A 20,134-nucleotide genomic window follows, 5' to 3' on the forward strand; every position below is an offset into this window, starting at 1 on the left:
TTTGCGTGACGACAATTTTGAGAATTTCACCTATAGCAAATGATTCTAAGACTGAGGAGAAATATGAAGCCTTGTGATTTTATCAGCACTGCTTTTAAAAAAATTATATCACTTTAGAAAAGGATTTATTTCTTTTATAAATTCATCCAAATAACCTCTATATATATTGAAATGCTTTTTATTTTTACTAAAAAAGTTATCCAAACATACTAAAAATGAATGAAAAAGAAATTGTTTTAAGAGTAATACCTCAAAATTAGTCTCTAAGAAATTTTTTGTTGGACATTTTAGCACTCAATAAATTTTAATTATCAAATTTGTCTCTCAAATTTTATTTTGATAGATAAAACATTAGATTGTTTGTCTATATAAATAGTGATATGAGAATTTTAAATATTATTAAAAATTGTTATATATTTTATTAAATAATGACATATACTAATTTGTGTATTCTTTTTATCAAAATTAGACGTAAGGATTAGTATATCTAATAAAAAAGGTTTAACAATTGATTTGGTGATTACAATTTATTTAAAATTAAATTATTCGATTAAAATTTTTTTGTGATTGACTAAATTGTCTTCAGAAAATATATTTTACTAATTCATTTATATGTGTAAACTCTGGTTTATAAATACAAATTACATATTTTTTGTGTACAAATTTCTATAAATATGAGTAGAAATAATTAGTGATAAAATACTGATTCAAAATGACAATATTTGTTGGTCGTACAACATTACTACATGGATATTATTCTTTGTTTCTGTTTCAGAAAAAGAAAAAAAAAAAAAAAATCTTTTTTTAACATATCAAAGGCACACTCCCGAAGTCCCGAACGGAAGACACACTTGTTTGCGTACTGCTTCTGCCTCAGTTCCTTCCTCTGCAACCACCTCTCCAGTCCTCTCTCTCTTTCTCTCTCACTCTGCTTCACGTCTCCCTGCCGCCAGCACCTCTCGTCCGCTGCCACCGTCGCCATCTTCCTGCAGGTAGGCCGTCGGATTATATAAAACATGATCTTTTTTAATTTGTTGTTTTTAATTGTCATAATTTCCTAAATGGTTTAGCTAGGGAATCAAGATGAATTTACAGGAAAGATGAATTTTGGCCCAAACAACAAAGAAAATTTGATTTCCTATCTTTTTTCACTCATCGAGTATAATAATGGTGTATATATGCTATGGTGATTCCTCTGCTATTATGCTTTGGTTGTTCCAAGTATCTGTACTGTACTGCATAGTAATGTCTATATAGTTTTTATGGTTTTGGCCTTAGTATGTGATTATAAAATGTGAATATGTGAACTTTGAATTCTTTTGATTCTTTATTTTATGGTTTTGGTGTAGGATTCAGACTACAAGGACAGTTTAAGTTCTACACTGGATACCAATATCTTGATAAATTATAATCATCCTAATTTTTTTAGGTATATCATGAAATGTCAAGGTTTCGGGGTTGAGTAAAATATAGGGCCCTGGTTCGCCTGGCCATGAACACCTCTAGCTCACACATACACACACAACTTTGTAATTTGCAATTTGATATAGAAAAGAAACAGATTTGGTTTAATTTTTAGGCTTTGCTGTAAGAAAGAAGGGAAGGAACAATTAATCATGGGTTGGGGTCACATTGGAAGAAATGGCAGTGACGAAGCTGGTCCTAGCAGCACCGTCCCCACAACCACCGAGCCACGGCGGTTCCCGCTGGCTGCTCAGCCGGAGATGATGCGTGCTGCTGAGAAGGACGAGCAGTATGCCTCTTTCGTCTATGAAGCCTGCCGCGACGCCTTCCGGCACCTCTTTGGTCCTCTCTCTCTCTCTCTATATATATATATATATCCAATTATTCTTTCTTGTATTCTTTAACTTTTATATATATAACTTGCAATTGTAATGAAGTTTTATTTAATATATCATATTATAGGTACAAGGGTTGCTGTTGCTTATCAAAACGAGGTTTGTTCGTTGCTATACTTCTGTAATGGTTTTGTGATTTTTGTTTTTTGAGAGAATTTGCTTATTAAAACTGCATAATGTAAGAAGTACTCTCACGTTCAAAGTGTGACAAAGAAATACACTTCAATTTGTTGAGTTCAATGCCATAGCTTTAATGCAGTGTGATGCTTTTGTGGAGGCTACTGAATTATTGGCCATTTCTATGTGGATTATTAAGGAGGAGTTTAATTCCTATGCATGCATGTAACTATTTTACACTGAAGATATTTGATGCAGAAGTTTATTGTGGCGACACTTGATTGGATGTCTGTTTTAAAAGTTCTTTTACATTGAAACTGCAGAGAAGCTGGACTCGATTGAGTTGTTCTTATCAGAGTGTGATTGTTTTGCAGACAAAACTCTTGGGACAAATGTTGTACTATGTTCTCACAACAGGATCAGGGCAGCAGACACTTGGGGAGGAGTACTGTGACATCACTCAGGTTTCACTATATTTCATCTTCATTCTTTATGCTCACTTTTATTTTTTTTTAAATTTGTCTTTTCCATTAAGAGTGTGGCTCTCTTACACACAGATCACAATAGTTTTATTTTAAAAAATCTATTTTGATGCAATGTCACTCTAATACTTTTTATATCATAATAATAAGCGATAGTCATATCATCGGAAAATAATTTAGCCTTTTAAGAATTACTTCAATTAAGTCGTATAGAATGGAAATATGATTTATTTTTAGTGTATATCACTTTAACAGTGTATTGAAGTCAAACGCTTTTTGTATTCTATTTTATTATTACAACATCTATATTTGGTTCAGATTGGAAGAGAATTTAGAATATCATCATGTGTTGGAGGACCATGACTTTAGGAATAGGCAGACACCTAGTTCGGAATTGGAAATGTCTTTGTGGTGCGCTTTTTTTTTGTTTTATTGGATTGGAAGTATTTTTTTTTTCTCCTAGTTGTTTGTTTGTTTTGGGGCTGAATTTTATAGCTGTTTTGGTGAACTTCCTCACTGTTCTGAATTTGGAGAGTTGTTTGTTTTTTCAGGTTGCTGGTCCTTATGGGCTGCCTCCTACCCCTGCAAGGCGTACTCTTTACATTGTATACCAGACAGCGATTCCTTATATTGCAGATCGTATTAGGTTGGTTATTGTCCGTTTCTCCTAATTTTGGATTAACCCATCGAGTTCTTTGATTATCAACCGTGAAAGAGCCATCTGTGTCTCAAGTTTTGTGATGACTTGACTGTTTATTTGACAGTTCACGAATTGCTTCCCGTGGCATTGCCCTCGCTGATTCAGAGTTTGCGGAGAGTTATGGTGATAGTGCTATCAGGAGCAGTAATTCACAGGATTCTGCGGCTAGTCCTTCAACATCAGGACAACATAGTACAACTCTTTCAAGATTGAAGCAAAAACTGAGTGGTTTTTGGTTGCATGTGGTTCAGCAATGGCCTGCGGTATATTTATCCTCAGACAATAATTTTTGTAAAACTGTTACAGTTATATGCTGTTCTACTATTTGTTCTCCCTTCAAAATTGCATGAGAAGTCAGAACTCACAATTTAAATTATATTTGGCTGATCCTTGTATGAAACCCTCATTATTCTCTTCTTTTGTTGGAGCTGTATGTTTGCATAATCTCACAAAGTTTGAACTGGCTTTGTCTAAAAGAATATTTTGCTTTTAATGAGTCAAGTTTTTATACCCTGCCACCAGATGCTCCCTTTTGTGCGTGAATTGATACAGCTGGTTCTTCGTGCTAATCTAATGCTGTTCTACTTTGAAGGTGATCCTTTGCTCAATAGGCTAATTGAGGTGATAAAGTTTCTAAAAGGAACTTCTCTACATTTATTCCATTTTCCCCTATTTTTTGCAGGCCTTTATTATCATATATCCAAGCGTGCTGCAGGCATTCGTTATGTCTTCATTGGAAAACCATCAAATCAAAGACCCAGGTATTGGTCTTTTGAAATTCCAAATTTTGAAAAATGTGTCGACAATAGGGGATTTGCTCTCAAAATTCTCCATATTATCTTTTCCTATCGTTTTAGCTTTTTATTTAGACTTTTTTTTCTTTTTTTGGCATTGATGGAAAGTGATGCAATGGAATTGTATAGGATGAAGTCCATTCCATCCATACTCCCCCCCACCCTTCTTCCTCACCCAAATAATTTTTAGCAGCAATGAGATTGGATACAATGGACTGAGGGCATATAATGTAAAATCTAATGTTCCTTTTATTTCCATTGAATTTCTATGCAATAGGATGAAAGTTCCATGTTGAACTTTAGACGGTGGAACAGAACATTATATTTTTTCATTCCCCTCCATATCATTCAATCAGTAATTCTTTGGTTAGGTGACCTCCTGAAATTGCTTTGTAAAAGGTGTTTATGCACATTATAATTATTATTGTTCTTCCTGATATGCTTTCTTGCAAAAAATAGATGTTGCCCAAGTTTATCTATTATTTCCGATCAATCATTGTAGTAAGCAAAGTATGTTTCTTCCATAGAGGATTTATTTTGAGCACCTGTCTTTTCTTTGATTGCACTTTGGTGCAGATACCAAATACTAGGAGTATTTCTGCTGATTCAACTTTGTGTAATAGCTGCGGAGCGGCTACGTCGAAGAAATTTATCTTCAATTGCTGGCTCAGTTCATCAGGCATCCTTTGCAACCCAACAGAGATCAGCAGGTCATAGTTTTTTCTTGATTAATTTTTTCCTTTGATTTTTCATTCTCTTTTTTTTTTTTTTTTCTTCTCTTAATTTTCTATTTCTACTGATGCTCTTATGCGTTACAACAATTTTTTGCTATTTCAATTTATTGCTATTTCTGTCCAAAAATTAAAAGAACTTTTGTTATTTGTTCTTATCATAACTTGACCCCCTTTATTGTATAATAGGACATGGTTTGCCTGTTCTGAATGAAGAAGGTAATCTGGCATCTCTAGATACTGACGAAGGAGGTTGGGTCTTTGATTCTTCATCTTCTGAGGTACAATTCTCACATCAAGTTATCCTATATATATTCCTTGTAATATACACTTCTAAAATATACAAAGGGAAAATAGGGTGTAAGGTAATAAAATGTGACCTTTCTTGGTACAATTAAGGTAAACGAAGAGAATAAAATGGGGAGCTATCTAGTGCAACCCTTGCAGCATCAACTAGCATTGATATTCCGAGCTGCTAGAAATATCGCTCCGCACCATGTAGTGAACATGTAGGTCCATGCCAGGTTTCATAATTAGTCAGCACAGAACTCTCTTAAAGAACATGCTTTGCATAATACTCCCAGTCGTTGCCATAGCAAACTCTGAATATGGTTAGTAACAAACCTCTATATAGATAGCATTGATACAGTTCACCATTAGCAAGTTTAATCACTTCCATGGAACAATCAACAGAGTGACGATTTTACATCCTGTCATCGAAAATAACTTTGAGCCAAATTTAATAGCAAAAGGAAATACCGGGAAACCACCTATATCTGAGCTCTATGCCAAGACCACATGGATATGCTTTTACTGGTTTTGTTCCTTAAAGAACTAGAACATGTACAATAAGATTAGCGTGGTTATAATGCAGTCAATGATGGTTTGTTGTCACTGGTGTAACTTTTGTGGATCCTATTTTGGTTTAATATTGTTAATAGGGAACTCACAGAAAGCCTATTTTCTATTAAGATATGATCTACCACAGTGAACTTAATAAGACACTGACCTTCTGAGATTTGGAAATAAAAAATTCTATATTACATAAAAATTCAGTTACCAAATCAGCCACGATGTATTTGTATATAAATGCATCTGTTGTTTCATACACTTTTAGTGTGTATTTTGTATTCTAATATGTATTTTATATAAGTGGCCGGTTTAGTGGCTAATTTTTGGCATATACGTAACATGATTAGAGTGAAATTCATCATGATTTCCCTCTATATCCATGTTACATTTACCTTCTAAATCAGCATCAATTGTATTTTGATGAATCCTCATCTGTTTTACAGTATGGAACTAGCAAATGCACTCTTTGCCTAAGTAATCGTCAACATCCAACAGCTACATCCTGTGGCCATGTATTTTGCTGGTATTGTGTCATCTTGCATTATTTTTTCTCTTCACATTCCCCCCATTTTCTTTCACTGAACCTCCTCTTGTGTTTTGATGTGATCTCATTCATGTAGGAACTGTATCACAGAATGGTGCAATGAAAAGCCAGAATGTCCTCTTTGCCGCACCCCAATAACACATTCAAGTCTAGTTTGTGTGTATCATTCAGACTTCTAGAGTATGCATTTCTTCAGCTGCAATCTCTTGTATAAAAGAGAGAGGATATATCATGAAAGGCAACATTTTGCTTGTCTTGAATCTTGCAAGGATTTTATTTATTTATTTATTTATAATGATGTCATTACAAGGGATACTTGGATGTTCCTAGAGTATGTTTATGTTTAATTAATTGACACATTTACAACCACTCAATTTATGTGGTTTTTGTATAACTACTAACATTAAAATAATAAAATGAAAATATATGGTGGTTTATGTTTGTAGAGAATTTATTACGTGTGGGAGTCATACAAATATTTCTGAGTTATCTCCTTACTAAGACTGCGTTTGGAAGAGAGACAAACCAAACAGAAATAGAAACTGAGAGACTAAATTAAATCTCTAAATGTACTAAGTTATGTTTGAGTATTATGTTTGGTTTAAGATACTCATAAACATGGAAACTAAAGGATATATTTAAAATTTGAAAAGTTAAATAAGAGTACAATAACAACAACAACAAAGCCTTGTCCCACTAAGTGGGGTCGGCTACATGAATCAAACGACGTTATTGTGCTATGTCATGTATCATGTCTACAGAGAGACCGTTTACATGTAGGTCTCGTTTGACCACCTCATGGATAGTCTTCTTAGGTCTTCCTCTGCCTTTCGCCCTTTATCCATCTTCCATCTCATCCACCCTCCTGACTGGATGTTCTATCGGTCTTCTTCTCACATGTCCAAACCACCTGAGACGCGATTCAACCATCTTTTCCACAATGGGTGCTACTCCAACTCTCTCCCTTATATCTTCATTCCTTATTTTATCCAATCGCGTATGACCACTCATTCATCTCTGCCACACTCAGCTTATGTTCGTGCTCCTCTTTAGCCACCCAACACTCCGTACCATACAGCATAGCCGGTCTTATAGCGGTGCGATAGAATTTACCTTTAAGTTTTAAAGGCATTTTTTTGTCGCATATAAAACCAGATGCACTCCGCCATTTTGACCAACCTGCTTGGATCCTATGATTTACATCCTGTTCAATCTCTCCATTGTCCTGTATGATGCACCCAAGATACTTAAAACTTTTAACTTTTCGTAGGGTGTTTTCTCCAATCTTCACCTCTATATTGGGGTTTTCCCTTCTCAAACTGAACTTACATTCCATATATTCCGTCTTGCTACGGCTTATGCGCAGACCATACACTTCTAGAGCTTCTCTCCATAACTCCAACTTCTTATTTAGGTCTTCCCTTGACTCTCCCATAAGGACGATATCATCGGCAAAAAGCATGCACCATGGCACAGGCTCTTGGATGTGCTCTGTGAGTACTTTCAAGACTAATGTGAAAAGGTATGGACTTAAGGATGATCCCTGGTGTAATCCTATACCAATAGGGAATTCCTCTGTCACACCACCTTGGGTCTTCACACTAGTTGTGGCCCCATCATACATGTCTTTAATTGCCCGAATATATGCGATCCTTACTCTCCTCTTTTCTAAAACCTTCCATAAGACCTCCCTTAGTACCCTATCATACGCTTTTTCCAAATCAATAAACACCATATATAGATCCCTTTTATTACTACGATACCTCTCCATCATCCTTCTTAATAGGTATATCGCTTCAGTGGTAGATCTGCCTGGCATAAATCCAAATTGGTTCTCTGTTACTTGTGTCTCTTTTCTCAACCTCCGTTCTATCACCCTTTCCCACAACTTCATAGTATGACTCATAAGCTTAATCCCTCTATAGTTTCCGCAACTTTGTATATCCCCCTTATTCTTGTAGATAGGTACCAAGGTGCTCTTTCTCCACTCATCAGGCATCTTCTTTGACCTTAAAATCTCATTAAAAAGCATGGTTAACCAGTTGATGCCTTTTTCTCCAAGACCCTTCCAAACCTCAATCGGGATATTATCAGGTCCTACTGCCCTGCCATTTTTCATCTGCTTTAGAGCCTCTTTTACCTCGAAGTCTCGAATCCTTCGATAGTAGTCAAAGTTTTGATCTTCTTCCCTTGTGCATAATCGACCAAGGCTCGGAAGAGTCTTCTGTCCCTCATTAAATAACTCGTAGAAGTAACTCTTCCACCTTTCATTAATCTTTTCTTCTTGAGCCAACACCTCTCCATCCTTATCCTTTATGCACTTAACCTGATCCAAATCTCTCGTTCTTCTTTCCCGGCTCTTTGCGATTCTATATATACATTTTTCTCCTTCTTTCGTGCCCAAAGACTGGTAGAGACCCTCATATGCTCTTGTTCTTACTTCACTTACAGCCACTTTTGTCTCTTTCTTAGCCGCCTTATATTTTTCCCAGTTATCTGCATTGCGGCATAAAGACCACTCTTTAAAGCATTCCCTTTTTATCTTTATCTTTTCTTGTATGCTCACATTCCACCACCAGGACTCCTTGTCTCTTGGTCCTATTCCTTTAGATTCACCAAAACTTTCTTTTGCTGTTCTTCTAATAACTTCTGCCATCTCCCTCCACATCTCTTCCGCGCTTCCATTTCCATCCCACTTTGCCTCTTCTCCTACCCGTCTTAGGAAGCTTCTTTGTTCCTCACCTTTCATCCGCCACCACCTCGTCCTTGGGTTCTTTGTATGATGTCTTTTCCTCAACTTTTGCTCGACGCGAAAATCCATGATGAGCACCCTATGTTGTGTTGTCAAACTCTCTCCCGGGATAATTTTACAGTTAATGCAAAATTTCCGGTCGACTCTCCTCAACAAGAAGAAGTCGATTTGAGAGCTTGTCATGCCACTCTTATAGGTTATAAGATGCTCGTCTCTCTTTTTAAAACATGTATTTGCGATGAGAAGATCAAAGGTTGAGGAAAAGTCCAAAATAGTTTTACCCTCGGCATTGATCACCCCGAAACCATGGCCTCCGTGAATACTCCCATATCCAGTCACTTCTCTCCCAACATGGCCATTTAAATCTCCTCCTAAGAAAATCTTATCTCCCAAAGGTATGCCTTGAACCAAACTCTCTAGATCCTCCCAAAACCTTATCTTGTGTTGTTCGTCCGAACCCACTTGCGGTGCATAGGCGCTAATCACATGGAAAGCACCTCCCTCCACCACAAGTTTGATAGAGATGATCCGATCTCCCACCCTCTTGACATCCACTACGTTCTTCTTCCACTGCTTATCCACAATTATTCCAACCCCATTCCTATTCTTCACCTTTCCTGTATACCAAAGTTTGAAACCAGAAGTATCCAACTCCCTAGCCTTTGCACCAACCTATTTCGTTTCTTGTAGGCACATAATGTTAATCTTCCTCCTTGTCATGGTGTCCACCACCTCCATGGACTTTCCTGTTAGAGTGCCTATGTTCCATGTCCCAAATCTCAACCTTCTGTCGCTTCGACCTTTACCTTTTACTTTGTGAACTAGCTTATTTACCCTCGTCTGTTCACGAAAACGCGAGAACCCTTGCTCATTTAACACTACATCCGGGCACCGATGCAGCGGCTCTTGCTTTGACACCGTACTCGAGCCATACGGCGCGTTGCTTCCGGGCAACGACCTAGCTTTAGCGCAATAATGTCTTTGATTCATGTCATGGGGTTCGGCTATATTTTTATGTTGGTTGCCGAAGACTTAACACAACCCTCCTCTTTTATTCGGGCTTGAAAAAAAATGTTATTAAAGTTTTAGTTTCTGTTCCTAAAAATTTTAGTCTTCTGTGTTTCTACTTGTTGGAGGTTTTGAAAGGGTTGAAATTTTGGATCTCGAGACTAAAATTTTAGTTCGTCTCTAATTACCAAACACGATATTTAATCTCAATCTCTTATTTTCGGTTCCGGTCCTTAAAAACAAAGGCAATCTTTATGGACATTGATAACTCATTTTTTTTTGTAAACCTTATATTTTTAGCTCTATTGATTACAGATTAATATTTGATGGATGGATATTTTCACAATTAATGGCAATATATAAAATTTGATGAGATTATGATTACAGATATGCTATGCTGATTTTTTGTTTTAATTTATATATAAAGTTTAATCAAGATATATTGATAATATAAAAGTTTATATTTAGATAGGTCGGGGAAAATCCTATTAGATCTGCTACATATTCAAATAATATTGTCATTCAAGTCTAACTAAATAATCCAACACCAACAAAAACCACTCATTAAAAAGAGTGTGATTATACGCGTACACACCATTTACGTTATTGTTGTCGTCGTGGTCTTCTTCTTCGCATTCCTCCTCCTTCTTCTCATTCTCTTTTTGCTCCTTCTCCTTTTCCTTTTTCTTCTTCTTCGCGTGTTTTTTCCTCATCATCATTTTTTTTGTTGCCGCTGTTATTGCTGTTATTGTAGTAGAAAGCGAAGGAAGAAGCGGAGAAAGAATTTTGAATTGTGCAGGAGAACAAATCCAAATGCACCTTAATTCACTCATAAATGAATCGGAATTATATAATGATTGCGACATAATTACCTCAAAAATGAACCGAAATTTACCATAATCATTGCGACACATAAACTTAATTCGAAAATAAGCACACAAACAAGACTGAATCATGAATAAAAACACATCCAAAATCAATTTTAGATCAAACGTCATTAATATGTTTCTTCTTCTTTTTTGTTTGATATTTTCTTCTCTTTTTCTTGGTTTTATTCATCTCAAGAGAATAAAAAAAAAATAAGAAGGTGAAGATGAAGAAAAAAAAAGATGAAAAAGAAGAAGAAGAAACAGTAGAAGATGAGGAGAAAAAGGAGAAAGAGTTTTAAATTGTGCAGGACAACGAGTCCAAATGCACCTTAATTCACTCAGAAATGAATCGAAATTATATAATAATTGCGACACAATTAACTCAGAAATGAATCGAAATTACAAAATGGACTGCGATATAATTAACTTAGAAATGAAACAAAATTACATAACAATTGCGACACAATTAACTCAGAAATAACCGAAATTACATAATAATTGCAACACATAAACTCAGTTCGAAAATAAGCGCACAAACAAAACTGAATCGTAAACAGAAACACATCTAAAATCAATTTTGGATCAAACAACATCATCATGGCAAAAATTCAACAATAACAATAACAATAACGACGATAACGATAATGACAATATGTATAACAAAGAAGAAGAAGGCATGCGTGAATTTGAAATAAGAAGAAGAAGCATCAGTGTGAGGGGAGAAGAAAATGAAAAAAAGAAGCGCATAATCTAAAATTGCTTGGATAAATTTGGATGTTAAAATTACTAGGATGTGGAGAATAACTTAAATTCATAACCTATGAACCGAGAAGTTCTTACTTGCAAAACTCTCCGTGCTGTTAACAAAAAGAAATGTTTAATTACTCTGGCGGTTCTATAGTTTCACTAAATTTTCAATTAGGTCGTTATACTTTTTTTTTTCTTTTCGATTGAGTTCCTATACCATCTCAAATTTTGTAATTAAGTCCCTACCTTGACAAAAACGATGGAATTAACAGAATATTTCGTTAAACAAACCGAATATGCCTAATACTTTGCTGAATATTCTGTATAGTTTAACAGATTATTCCATTAATTTCATCGTTTTTATCACGGTAGGGATTTACTTACAAAATCTGATATAGTATAGGGACCTAATTGAAAAGAAAAAGTATAGAGACCTAATCGAAAATTTGGTGAAATTACAGAGACCGACAGAATAATTAAACAAAAAAAAAAAAAACTCTCTTCTTGCTCTCTATGTCTTTTTTTTTTTAAGTTAAGAGTGAAATTTAAACTCGAAACCTTTAGGTGAGAAGAAGAGACTATGCTATTTGAATTATAGCTCGTTGGCTCTCTCTTCTTATCATGTCAATATGTAGTTACTATTATTTATTCAAATTAAAATTTAAAATGATTTACTATATTAGAAAAAACTAACCATAGTTCTTAACTAGATATTATCTCCTATAGTCCAACATTTTCATTCCTAATTATATATAACGATCACTCACGTTATGATGTCATAAAAATAATAGTTAACGATTATTAAATGGTTTGATATACTTGACGAAACTACTTAACATATGAACGCATTATATCTTTTTCACATTCAGATTTTTCCAGATGAATAATTACCAAATATATATGCCTTCACTCCTCATAGCTTTGAGATCGAATATTCTTTTTCCAAATTTCTAATTTACAGCGGCATATATTTCTCCTCCATTTGTGTTACCTATTCATAAATTTCGTTCATTTCAGGGCTCATATCCTTTGAAACCTTTCGATCTTGTTAATAGCATTATTTAGTTATCAACATTTAAAAGTATAGAATAAAATATATTTTTGGATCAGTTTAATTTCTATGCATGCATGTAACTCTTTTACACCAAAGATGTTCGATGCAGAATTTTATTGTGATAATATCTGATTAGATGTCAATTTTAAAATTATTTTATACTGAGAGTGCAAAAAAGTATACTATGTTATGCGACATCACTTAGGTTTCACTAAAATTCAAGATAATTCATTAATAATGAAAAGTGAGAACTACATGAGTAGAGAGAGTTCTCTTGTTGTGTGACAAAGATCAAAAGAGTGTTAAACATAAAATTCCTAAAACAACTAAAAAGAAAAGAAAAAATAAAATCATAAACCAATAATAAATAGCATCTGAATTTATTTGTTCATCCCAGTTGCATCCTTCACAGCTTCAGCAGCTCCTTGGGCCTTTGCCTTCATCTGCTGACCAGTCTTCAAAAAATAAAAGAGCATATTTACTCCCAACAAGAAATAAAAAACAGAAAAATGTTTTTATTGTTTTAACTATTTTCAAATAAAATTTTGAAAAGAAAAAATATAAAAATTAAAAAATATTTTCTCAAACCAAATAAATATTAAATCAGTGATGATAATCACTAATTTAAAAAAAAAATTAATTTTAACGCACTGATAATGTAAAATGTTTTACACCATTTACGCGGTCAATATAAAAGATTGTTATTTTTTTTAATATGATATTATGTGATTGGATATATGTATAAAACGGTTTTACAGTCAAAATTAAATTCTTAAAAAAATAGTGACAATCTTTCATCCATGTATATATATATTTCAACTCATATATATTGTCAAATTTAAAATGAGTAGAACCTCTTGCATGGATTCCTTAGCAGACTGAGCAGAATCGCAAGCCCTGTCTATCATGTTCTCACACTTTTCCTGTATGTAATACAAAAGATCTAAGAGTGAAAAACAATAATTTTGATAGAATTAGTACTAGTGGTCCAACACAAAGTTTAGTAATTTTGATATTCATGATAACATTTTTCAAGAATATGTCTATATATAAAATCAATTTGATAAATAATACAATCAATTCTATAAATAATATAATACAATTAAATTTATATTTATAATTAAAATAGAAATAAAAGTATAAAAATACAGTGGTAGAAAAAATTGTATTTATAAAAAATTAATTATACTATTATAAAAATATTTCATTATTATTCTGTGAAAAATTTGATTATTTTACTAGTTAATTACTTTATTAAAAAATGTAAAATATATAAATATTTATACATACATAACAATAATATGTGTGTGACAAGTGATTTTTAGTTTTTATAAGATTTTTTTTGTTGCTTACGTAATCCTCCAATCCGACTGGACAAAAACTAATCCGTCGTAAATCTGAGTTTTATTTAAGGATTTGCTGTTTGCCAATGGATTGCTGTATACACAAGCTGGCGAGATTCGAATTCTCGACACTTGTTTAAACAGACAAGTAACCTGAACCACTCGACTAACCCAAATTAATTTTTTATAAAATTAACTAAAAGGGAAAATAACCTGAACTTGGCCCTTGGCCTGTCCAGCATTGAAAGCTGCCCTGTTGGAGTCCATAATTCCTTCAACAATATATAAATTAATTAACAATCAAGTGAAATTGGAAAAGCAAGAATTGTATGGGTTGAGATGAAGGTAATAATATTCTGCATTTGGTTGATATTTATAGAGGGTTTTCATTGGCTAACTGAACTTCACTTACCCCACTTTCAAGGGTACACGTGGCATCATACCATTTTCTTTTAGAGACTCTTGTATTTGTTCATATGGCTAGACTAGATCGGTTGACCAGGATCTATGTGAAGGAGAACCTGCTATTTTAAGGATACATAATTTTCTAGCCACAAACAAAACTAGTATTCATTATTGACCAATATATTACAACCATTGTTTTGTATTACTAACTCCATACTATGCTCATCTAATATATCTTTCATAGATTAATTGATGGTAGCAATAATAATTCATCACACATTAATTGATGTGGTGTTTGTTGACTTTTTCAACCCAATATTTCAACCATAACATCAGATTTTATAAATAACTCATATTTGAAGATATTCACCGTTAAAATAAATAGGTTTCATTAGTTTTATTTACCAGAGACTTGCTTATTTTATTTAATTATGGATCTACAATTTTTTTTCCTGAATATATGTATAAATATGAGTTGTTTTGTTTTGTTGGATTTGTATTAATCTAAAAGCTTTTCTTTAAGTGTTACCTTATTAATAGACAATGGGGAACGAAAATAATAGGAAGCATTTGTTCAAGCAAGCAAGGGTATTTAAAATAACAAGAAAATTTTTAAAATCATGAAAGAAAATTCCTCGACATAAATCTTATGCCATTAATTAAGTGACATTGATAATGAAAGTGGTAATGAAATTAATAAAACTATGAAAGAATAATACAAAAAATAAAAAATTTTTATTGTATGTTGTTTCTAATATAGAAAATAATACTACTTATTTATACTAAACTGATTTTAAATTTTAAAATAAGTTAAAATAATCCGAATTTCTAGATGATTAACAAATTTAGAAAAGGATAAACATAACGAATAAAAATAAGATAAGAATTTAATATGAAAAAATAAGAAAGAAAAGATGAAAATTTTTTATGGTAGATTGTTGTTGTTTTTGATATAGAAAACAATGCTATTTATTTACACTAAATTGATTTTGAATTTTAAAATGAGTTAAAACAATCCGAATCTCTAGATGATTCTACTAGAGAAATATAAACATAACAAACTTAGAAAAAGATAAGCATAATAAATAAAAATAAGATAAGAATTTAATAAAAATACCCTAATTAAGATGGATGGTGCTAATCAGACATTTGAAGGAAGAAAATGATGCTTTATAACTTAAAACTAAGAGTTTAATTTTGATACATTGAATAGTGTAAAACGTTTTAAGTGCAATCACAACTGTTCTTTTGGATAACTATTTATGCCGTTAATATAAAAAGTAGTTATTTTTGCTAATATAACGTTATGTGGTTGAATACATGTGTAAAATTAATTGTGTTAGAATTTCAAGTGTAAGTTGTTGGTTTAAGAGTCAAACATTAGTTAGAACTCAGAAGTACATGTAATATGGAAGATTCGTAAATCAATTGTTTCAATAATTTGATTGAAAGAAATATAAACAGGTGAAGTTCAACAAATTATAAGACTTAATACAAGTGATAGTTGTTTCGGTTGTTTTCGAATTCAATCTTTAGAGTAATGTGTATATAGTATGTTTTATTATCAAAATGAGGGATCACGAAACCTTAATAATAATAATAATAATAATAATAATAATAATAATAATAATAATAATAATAATAATAGATAAAGGTTAAATTATACAATTGGTCTCTACATTTTCAGTAAAATTGCAAATTGGTCCCTATACTTTAAAAGTTTGTAATTGGGTCTTTAAAGATAATTAAAATTTGTAATTTAGTCTCCGTCGTTCAAAAAATGCTTGATTTAACAGAATATTTTCAGTATATTCTCTATTTTAACAGAATATTCTTAGCATATTCTGAGAATATTCTGTAAAATCAACACTTTTTGACCACAGGAATTAAATTATAAATTTTAATTCTCTTTAGGGATCCAATTATAAACTTTTAAAATGTAGAGACTAATTTGTAATTTTACTAAAAATGTAGGGACCAAATGTATAATTTAACCATAGATAAACTAGTGGAATAAATTTAGAAGTCATTGATATTGAAGTGAACCTAAATAAGAAACTAGAAAATAGATAAACATAAATGCGAGCAATGATGATACCATTAAAGTTTTACATTGCATCACATCATTTTTATTCAAGGTGAACACAAAAACAGTCTAATAATATCTTTTGAGGAAGCTTTTGAACCATTTTGCAGAAAGCTTATTATATCTCTTCTGACCATTTTTGTAATCCACATAATTTAGTCCAAATCTCACAGTGTAACCTGCACTCCATTCAAAGTTGTCCAGCAATGACCATGCAAAGTATCCTTTCACATTTGCACCATCCCTTACAAATCAAAATGGTAAAGTTTAACAGATACTTCAAAAAGAAAAGATTGAATAAATATATATAATGAAAAGCAATAACTTCTTACTTAATAGCATGTTGAAGATAAAAGAGATGACGATAATAAAAATCAACTCTGAAGGTATCTAAAAGGGCCTCCTCAAGTGACAGTGTTGGATCATTGTACTCATCAATACCTACAATTTCAACTCTGCTATGATTCATACAACAAATTAAAACATGTAGTGCAATAATGTTATAATGTAACTTTATTTTTACCATTTTCTGTGATATAAATCAAGGGGTTGTTGTACTTTTTCTTGGTGTGAAGCAATAGTTCTCGAATTCCTTTTGGATAAACATATAACCAAGTTGAAGCAGCCTGCACATAAATATGATAATGTCAATCTTATGTTACAGAAAACAAAACATATAATAAGTTACAAATTAAATTTGATTTTGCTACACATATACATACCCTTGGACCTATAGGAACACCATTGCGTTCAGCTGCCATTATTATAGAAACAATTTACACACCATTAGCAAAGTCTAACATATATATATTAAGATTAATTGAAAGATAAAGAAAAGTGTCTTTACTTGCAAAATTGACATGAGAATCAGTGGCATAATTTGGTTTTGCAGACAATAGTTTAGGTGCATTGGAAGCATAGTTGGTTGTATAATAGTTCAATCCAATGAAATCATATGAATGTATGAGTTGCTTAGATTGCTCTTTAGAGAACTTAGGCAATCTACTTCCAACTATAGATTTCATGCTTTCTGGATAATCTCCTGTTGTCAAAGGTTCCATAAACCTATATAAAATAACAAATAACTCTTTTACTTAGATTCTAAGAAAAAAAAATCAATAATTTAAAAGCAGGGGTATTAGTATTAGTATTAGGATTAGTACTTACCATCCATACATAAAGTCAAGTGATCTTTCAGCAGCAGTTATATCAAGTGGACTATTTGAAAATGGCATAAACCAATGAGACACCAAGGTTATGCCTATGGAGCCTTTTTGAGATGCCTGCATTTGTCAAACAGAATATAATCTTTCGAATATGACGAAAATTTGATAATTGTTTCAAACTTGTAAGGCTAAGAGTGAACCTGATATTTGGTCTTGTAGAGTTGCACAGCAGCTGCATGAGCAAGAAGTTCATGGTGTGCAACCACATAAGGTTCTGTTCCTGAATCGCCACCGGTGCAGTTTTGGTTCAACCATTTGGAACATCGACCTGGTGCCTTCACACCAGTTGCATAGCCACCTTGGCTATAAGTATATGGTTGATTAAAAGTTATCCAATGTTTCACTTTATCTCCAAATGCTTTGAAGCAAACATCCACATAATCTTGATAATCATTTCTAGAATAATAATGATAATTAGTCATATTATGAGTCAAATAAATCTGCATAGTATATAGTATCTTTGATTCTTTGTGAATGTTGAAACTTTACAGTACTCACACAATGCGAGGACTTAAGAAGCCACCATACTCATCCTCCAAAGCTTGTGGAAGATCCCAATGGAAAAGAGTAACAAATGGTTTTATGCCTGCAAAAGAGAAAGAAAACTGTTAGGGAAAATTAAAAACAAGTTGGATGGAATTATTTTGATGATGACCTTTAGAGAGTAGCTCATTGAAGAGGCTGTTGTAATGATCAATTCCTTGTTGGTTTATGCCTCCACTAAGCTTTCCTTCTGTTTGTGGCAAATGTGAAATGGTTAATCAATGCAAAAGAGTAATTAATTACTTATTAATTAACTAACTAAATAAATGTCAGGTATTTATCAATGGGTGAAAACTCATGTGCAGTTAACTTTATGTGAAATTAAAGTTAAATGATTTGACAGGTTTGACTAAATTTTCATCTAATGACTCTAAACTATCAACTAGGGGTGAGCACGGGTCGGTTTGGTTCGGGTTTATGGTAAAATTAGAACCGAACCAATCAAAATGTGATTGGTTCGGTTTGGTTCGGATTTGTATTTTTTTTATATATGTACCCGAACCAAACCAAACCGATTAAGAACGGATTGGTTAGGTTTCGCACCTCCAAAACCGATACCCGAACCAATCACTAACAAAAGTCATCGGTTTGGTTCGGATTGGATCCAATTACCCGTTGGTTTCAGAACCAATTTAATTGGTTCGGTTCGGGTTCGGACGGGTAATTGGATACCCGCTATCCGTGCTTACCCCTACTATCAACTTCACATGAAATTAACTGTGATGACTCACTTGGGAGTATCCTAGGCCAAGAAATGGATAATCTGTAAGCATCTAGATTCAAATCCTTCATGATCCCAACATCTTCCTTATAGTGGTGATATTGGTCATTTGCAACATCTCCATTGCTTCTATCTTCTATCTTTTCTGCATGTTGTTTCCACAGTAAATTAATTATATACTTAGTAAAGTAATTAAATATGTAAAATTACAGATTATTAAACATGTAACGTTGTCCTTTTTCATTGAATAGGAAAGAAGAAAATCTAGTAATGAATAGAGAGAGAAACAGAGTTGTTAAATTACCTGGATATTTATGGGTGAAGGTATCCCAAATACTTAAGCCTTTACCACCTTCAAAAGCAGCACCTTCATACTGTAAAATATAAGGTTATTATTATTATTATTATTATGAGTAACTTAATTGGACAACATTACTTGTAATTTAGAACATTTGAGACTATTGTTTTTGGAGGAATTTAATTACTTGTTGGAAAAAGGCACAATATATAGATAGCTAACTTAACTATTGAACCATAACTACACATTTCAATAAATTACAAAAATGATCTGACTTGGCATTATTTGAGTTAACTAAATATGAATTTTGATCCCATAAGAACCTGGTAGGATGCAGATGAAGCTCCAAAGATGAAACCTGGTGGGAAGCTGCTTCTGTTGAGTGAAGAAACATCAAGAATGGGGGAAACCGGTGGAGCTACTTTTGCAGTAGAAGATGAAGTGGTTAAAAGAGCAAAGAAGACAACAAGTAAAACGTTGTCCAATTCCATAACTATGTATGTGTGTGATTATTAAGCCTCTACCTTTATATAATCAACAATGGAAGTGGTGGATCACCCTCGTCACCAGCCTAGAAGTGAGTGACGTCGGCTCATGAACTAGCTCGAGTTAGACTCGTTAATAGCTCGATAAGCTGAACTCGTGAGTCGGTGAGGTTGAAATTAAGTTCATAAATTAAATGAGCCGAGAAGCTCAGCTCATTAGCTTGTGAGTAAACTTGATTATATATATATAATATTAAAAGTGTAGATTAAATACATATAAGATATGCGTATTAATAATATATATATATATATATATATATATATATATATATATGTTTTTAATTATTTAAAATTTTATAGTAATTTTTTATATATAATTTTGATGTAAAAATAAATAAAAAATTTATAATTAATAGATAGATAATATATAAAATTGATCTTTTTTAATATTTTTAATATATATAAGTTATAATTTAGTGATATAAAATTATAGATTTTGTTCCTATTATTTAAGCTAG

General features: G+C 32.7%; 3 protein-coding genes across 10 annotated transcripts; 1 reads left to right on the forward strand and 2 right to left on the reverse strand.

Moving 5' to 3' along the window:
• Positions 1-710: 710 nt before the first annotated feature.
• On the forward strand, positions 711-6,537 carry LOC112784408 (peroxisome biogenesis factor 10). Of its 8 annotated transcripts, none has more exons than XR_003816558.2 (13): positions 722-992; positions 1,350-1,429; positions 1,562-1,806; positions 1,927-1,958; positions 2,351-2,440; positions 3,010-3,104; positions 3,223-3,421; positions 3,681-3,750; positions 3,841-3,919; positions 4,576-4,662; positions 4,873-4,964; positions 5,979-6,058; positions 6,156-6,537. XR_003816558.2 is itself a non-coding variant. In XM_025827592.3 (13 exons), the coding sequence occupies exons 1-13, from the start codon at positions 747-749 to the stop codon at positions 6,256-6,258; spliced, it is 1,545 nt and encodes a 514-aa protein (XP_025683377.1). In that variant the 5' UTR covers positions 722-746; the 3' UTR covers positions 6,259-6,537. The 8 variants fall into 8 exon arrangements, 6 of the variants coding, with proteins under 6 accessions (XP_025683381.1, XP_025683377.1, XP_025683378.1 ...); XR_011878560.1 differs by having other exon boundaries at positions 1,580-1,806; XM_025827592.3 differs by having other exon boundaries at positions 4,529-4,662.
• Positions 6,538-12,715: 6,178 nt separating this feature from the next.
• LOC112784506 (stress-induced protein KIN2) lies at positions 12,716-14,944 on the reverse strand. The gene is made up of 4 exons (XM_072231635.1): positions 14,265-14,944; positions 14,066-14,124; positions 13,364-13,432; positions 12,716-12,964 (listed from the first exon to the last, which is right to left on the reverse strand). The coding sequence occupies exons 2-4, from the start codon at positions 14,117-14,119 to the stop codon at positions 12,890-12,892; spliced, it is 198 nt and encodes a 65-aa protein (XP_072087736.1). The 5' UTR covers positions 14,120-14,124; positions 14,265-14,944; the 3' UTR covers positions 12,716-12,889.
• Positions 14,945-16,323: 1,379 nt separating this feature from the next.
• On the reverse strand, positions 16,324-19,831 carry LOC112783111 (beta-glucosidase 12). Its single transcript, XM_025825887.3, has 12 exons — positions 19,455-19,831; positions 19,138-19,207; positions 18,844-18,978; positions 18,225-18,302; positions 18,068-18,155; positions 17,710-17,965; positions 17,511-17,626; positions 17,191-17,408; positions 17,066-17,097; positions 16,867-16,969; positions 16,676-16,784; positions 16,324-16,587 (listed from the first exon to the last, which is right to left on the reverse strand). The coding sequence occupies exons 1-12, from the start codon at positions 19,620-19,622 to the stop codon at positions 16,413-16,415; spliced, it is 1,548 nt and encodes a 515-aa protein (XP_025681672.1). The 5' UTR covers positions 19,623-19,831; the 3' UTR covers positions 16,324-16,412.
• Between the last annotated feature and the right edge of the window lie 303 nt (positions 19,832-20,134).

This window comes from Arachis hypogaea, chromosome 20 (genome assembly GCF_003086295.3).
Source record: "Arachis hypogaea cultivar Tifrunner chromosome 20, arahy.Tifrunner.gnm2.J5K5, whole genome shotgun sequence".
Classification (NCBI taxonomy): Eukaryota; Viridiplantae; Streptophyta; class Magnoliopsida; order Fabales; family Fabaceae; genus Arachis; species Arachis hypogaea.

Excerpts from the sequence above, each read along its gene's own strand:
- LOC112784408 (XM_025827592.3), top strand. The coding sequence starts at position 747 with ATGGATATTATTCTTTGTTTCTGTTTCAGAAAAAGAAAAAAAAAAAAA. Across the intron at positions 1,807-1,926 it reads CGCCTTCCGGCACCTCTTTG|GTACAAGGGTTGCTGTTGCT; the intron begins GTCCTCTCTCTC and ends ATCATATTATAG. Across the intron at positions 6,059-6,155 it reads TGTGGCCATGTATTTTGCTG|GAACTGTATCACAGAATGGT; the intron begins GTATTGTGTCAT and ends TCATTCATGTAG.
- LOC112784506 (XM_072231635.1), bottom strand. The coding sequence starts at position 14,119 with ATGGACTCCAACAGGGCAGCTTTCAATGCTGGACAGGCCAAGGGCCAA. Across the intron at positions 13,433-14,065 it reads AGGCCAAGGGCCAAGTTCAG|GAAAAGTGTGAGAACATGAT; the intron begins GTTATTTTCCCT and ends TATTACATACAG. Across the intron at positions 12,965-13,363 it reads CTAAGGAATCCATGCAAGAG|ACTGGTCAGCAGATGAAGGC; the intron begins GTTCTACTCATT and ends TATTTTTTGAAG.
- LOC112783111 (XM_025825887.3), bottom strand. The coding sequence starts at position 19,622 with ATGGAATTGGACAACGTTTTACTTGTTGTCTTCTTTGCTCTTTTAACC. Across the intron at positions 19,208-19,454 it reads CTTCATCTGCATCCTACCAG|TATGAAGGTGCTGCTTTTGA; the intron begins GTTCTTATGGGA and ends TATATTTTACAG. Across the intron at positions 16,588-16,675 it reads TATCTTCAACATGCTATTAA|GGATGGTGCAAATGTGAAAG; the intron begins GTAAGAAGTTAT and ends TTGATTTGTAAG.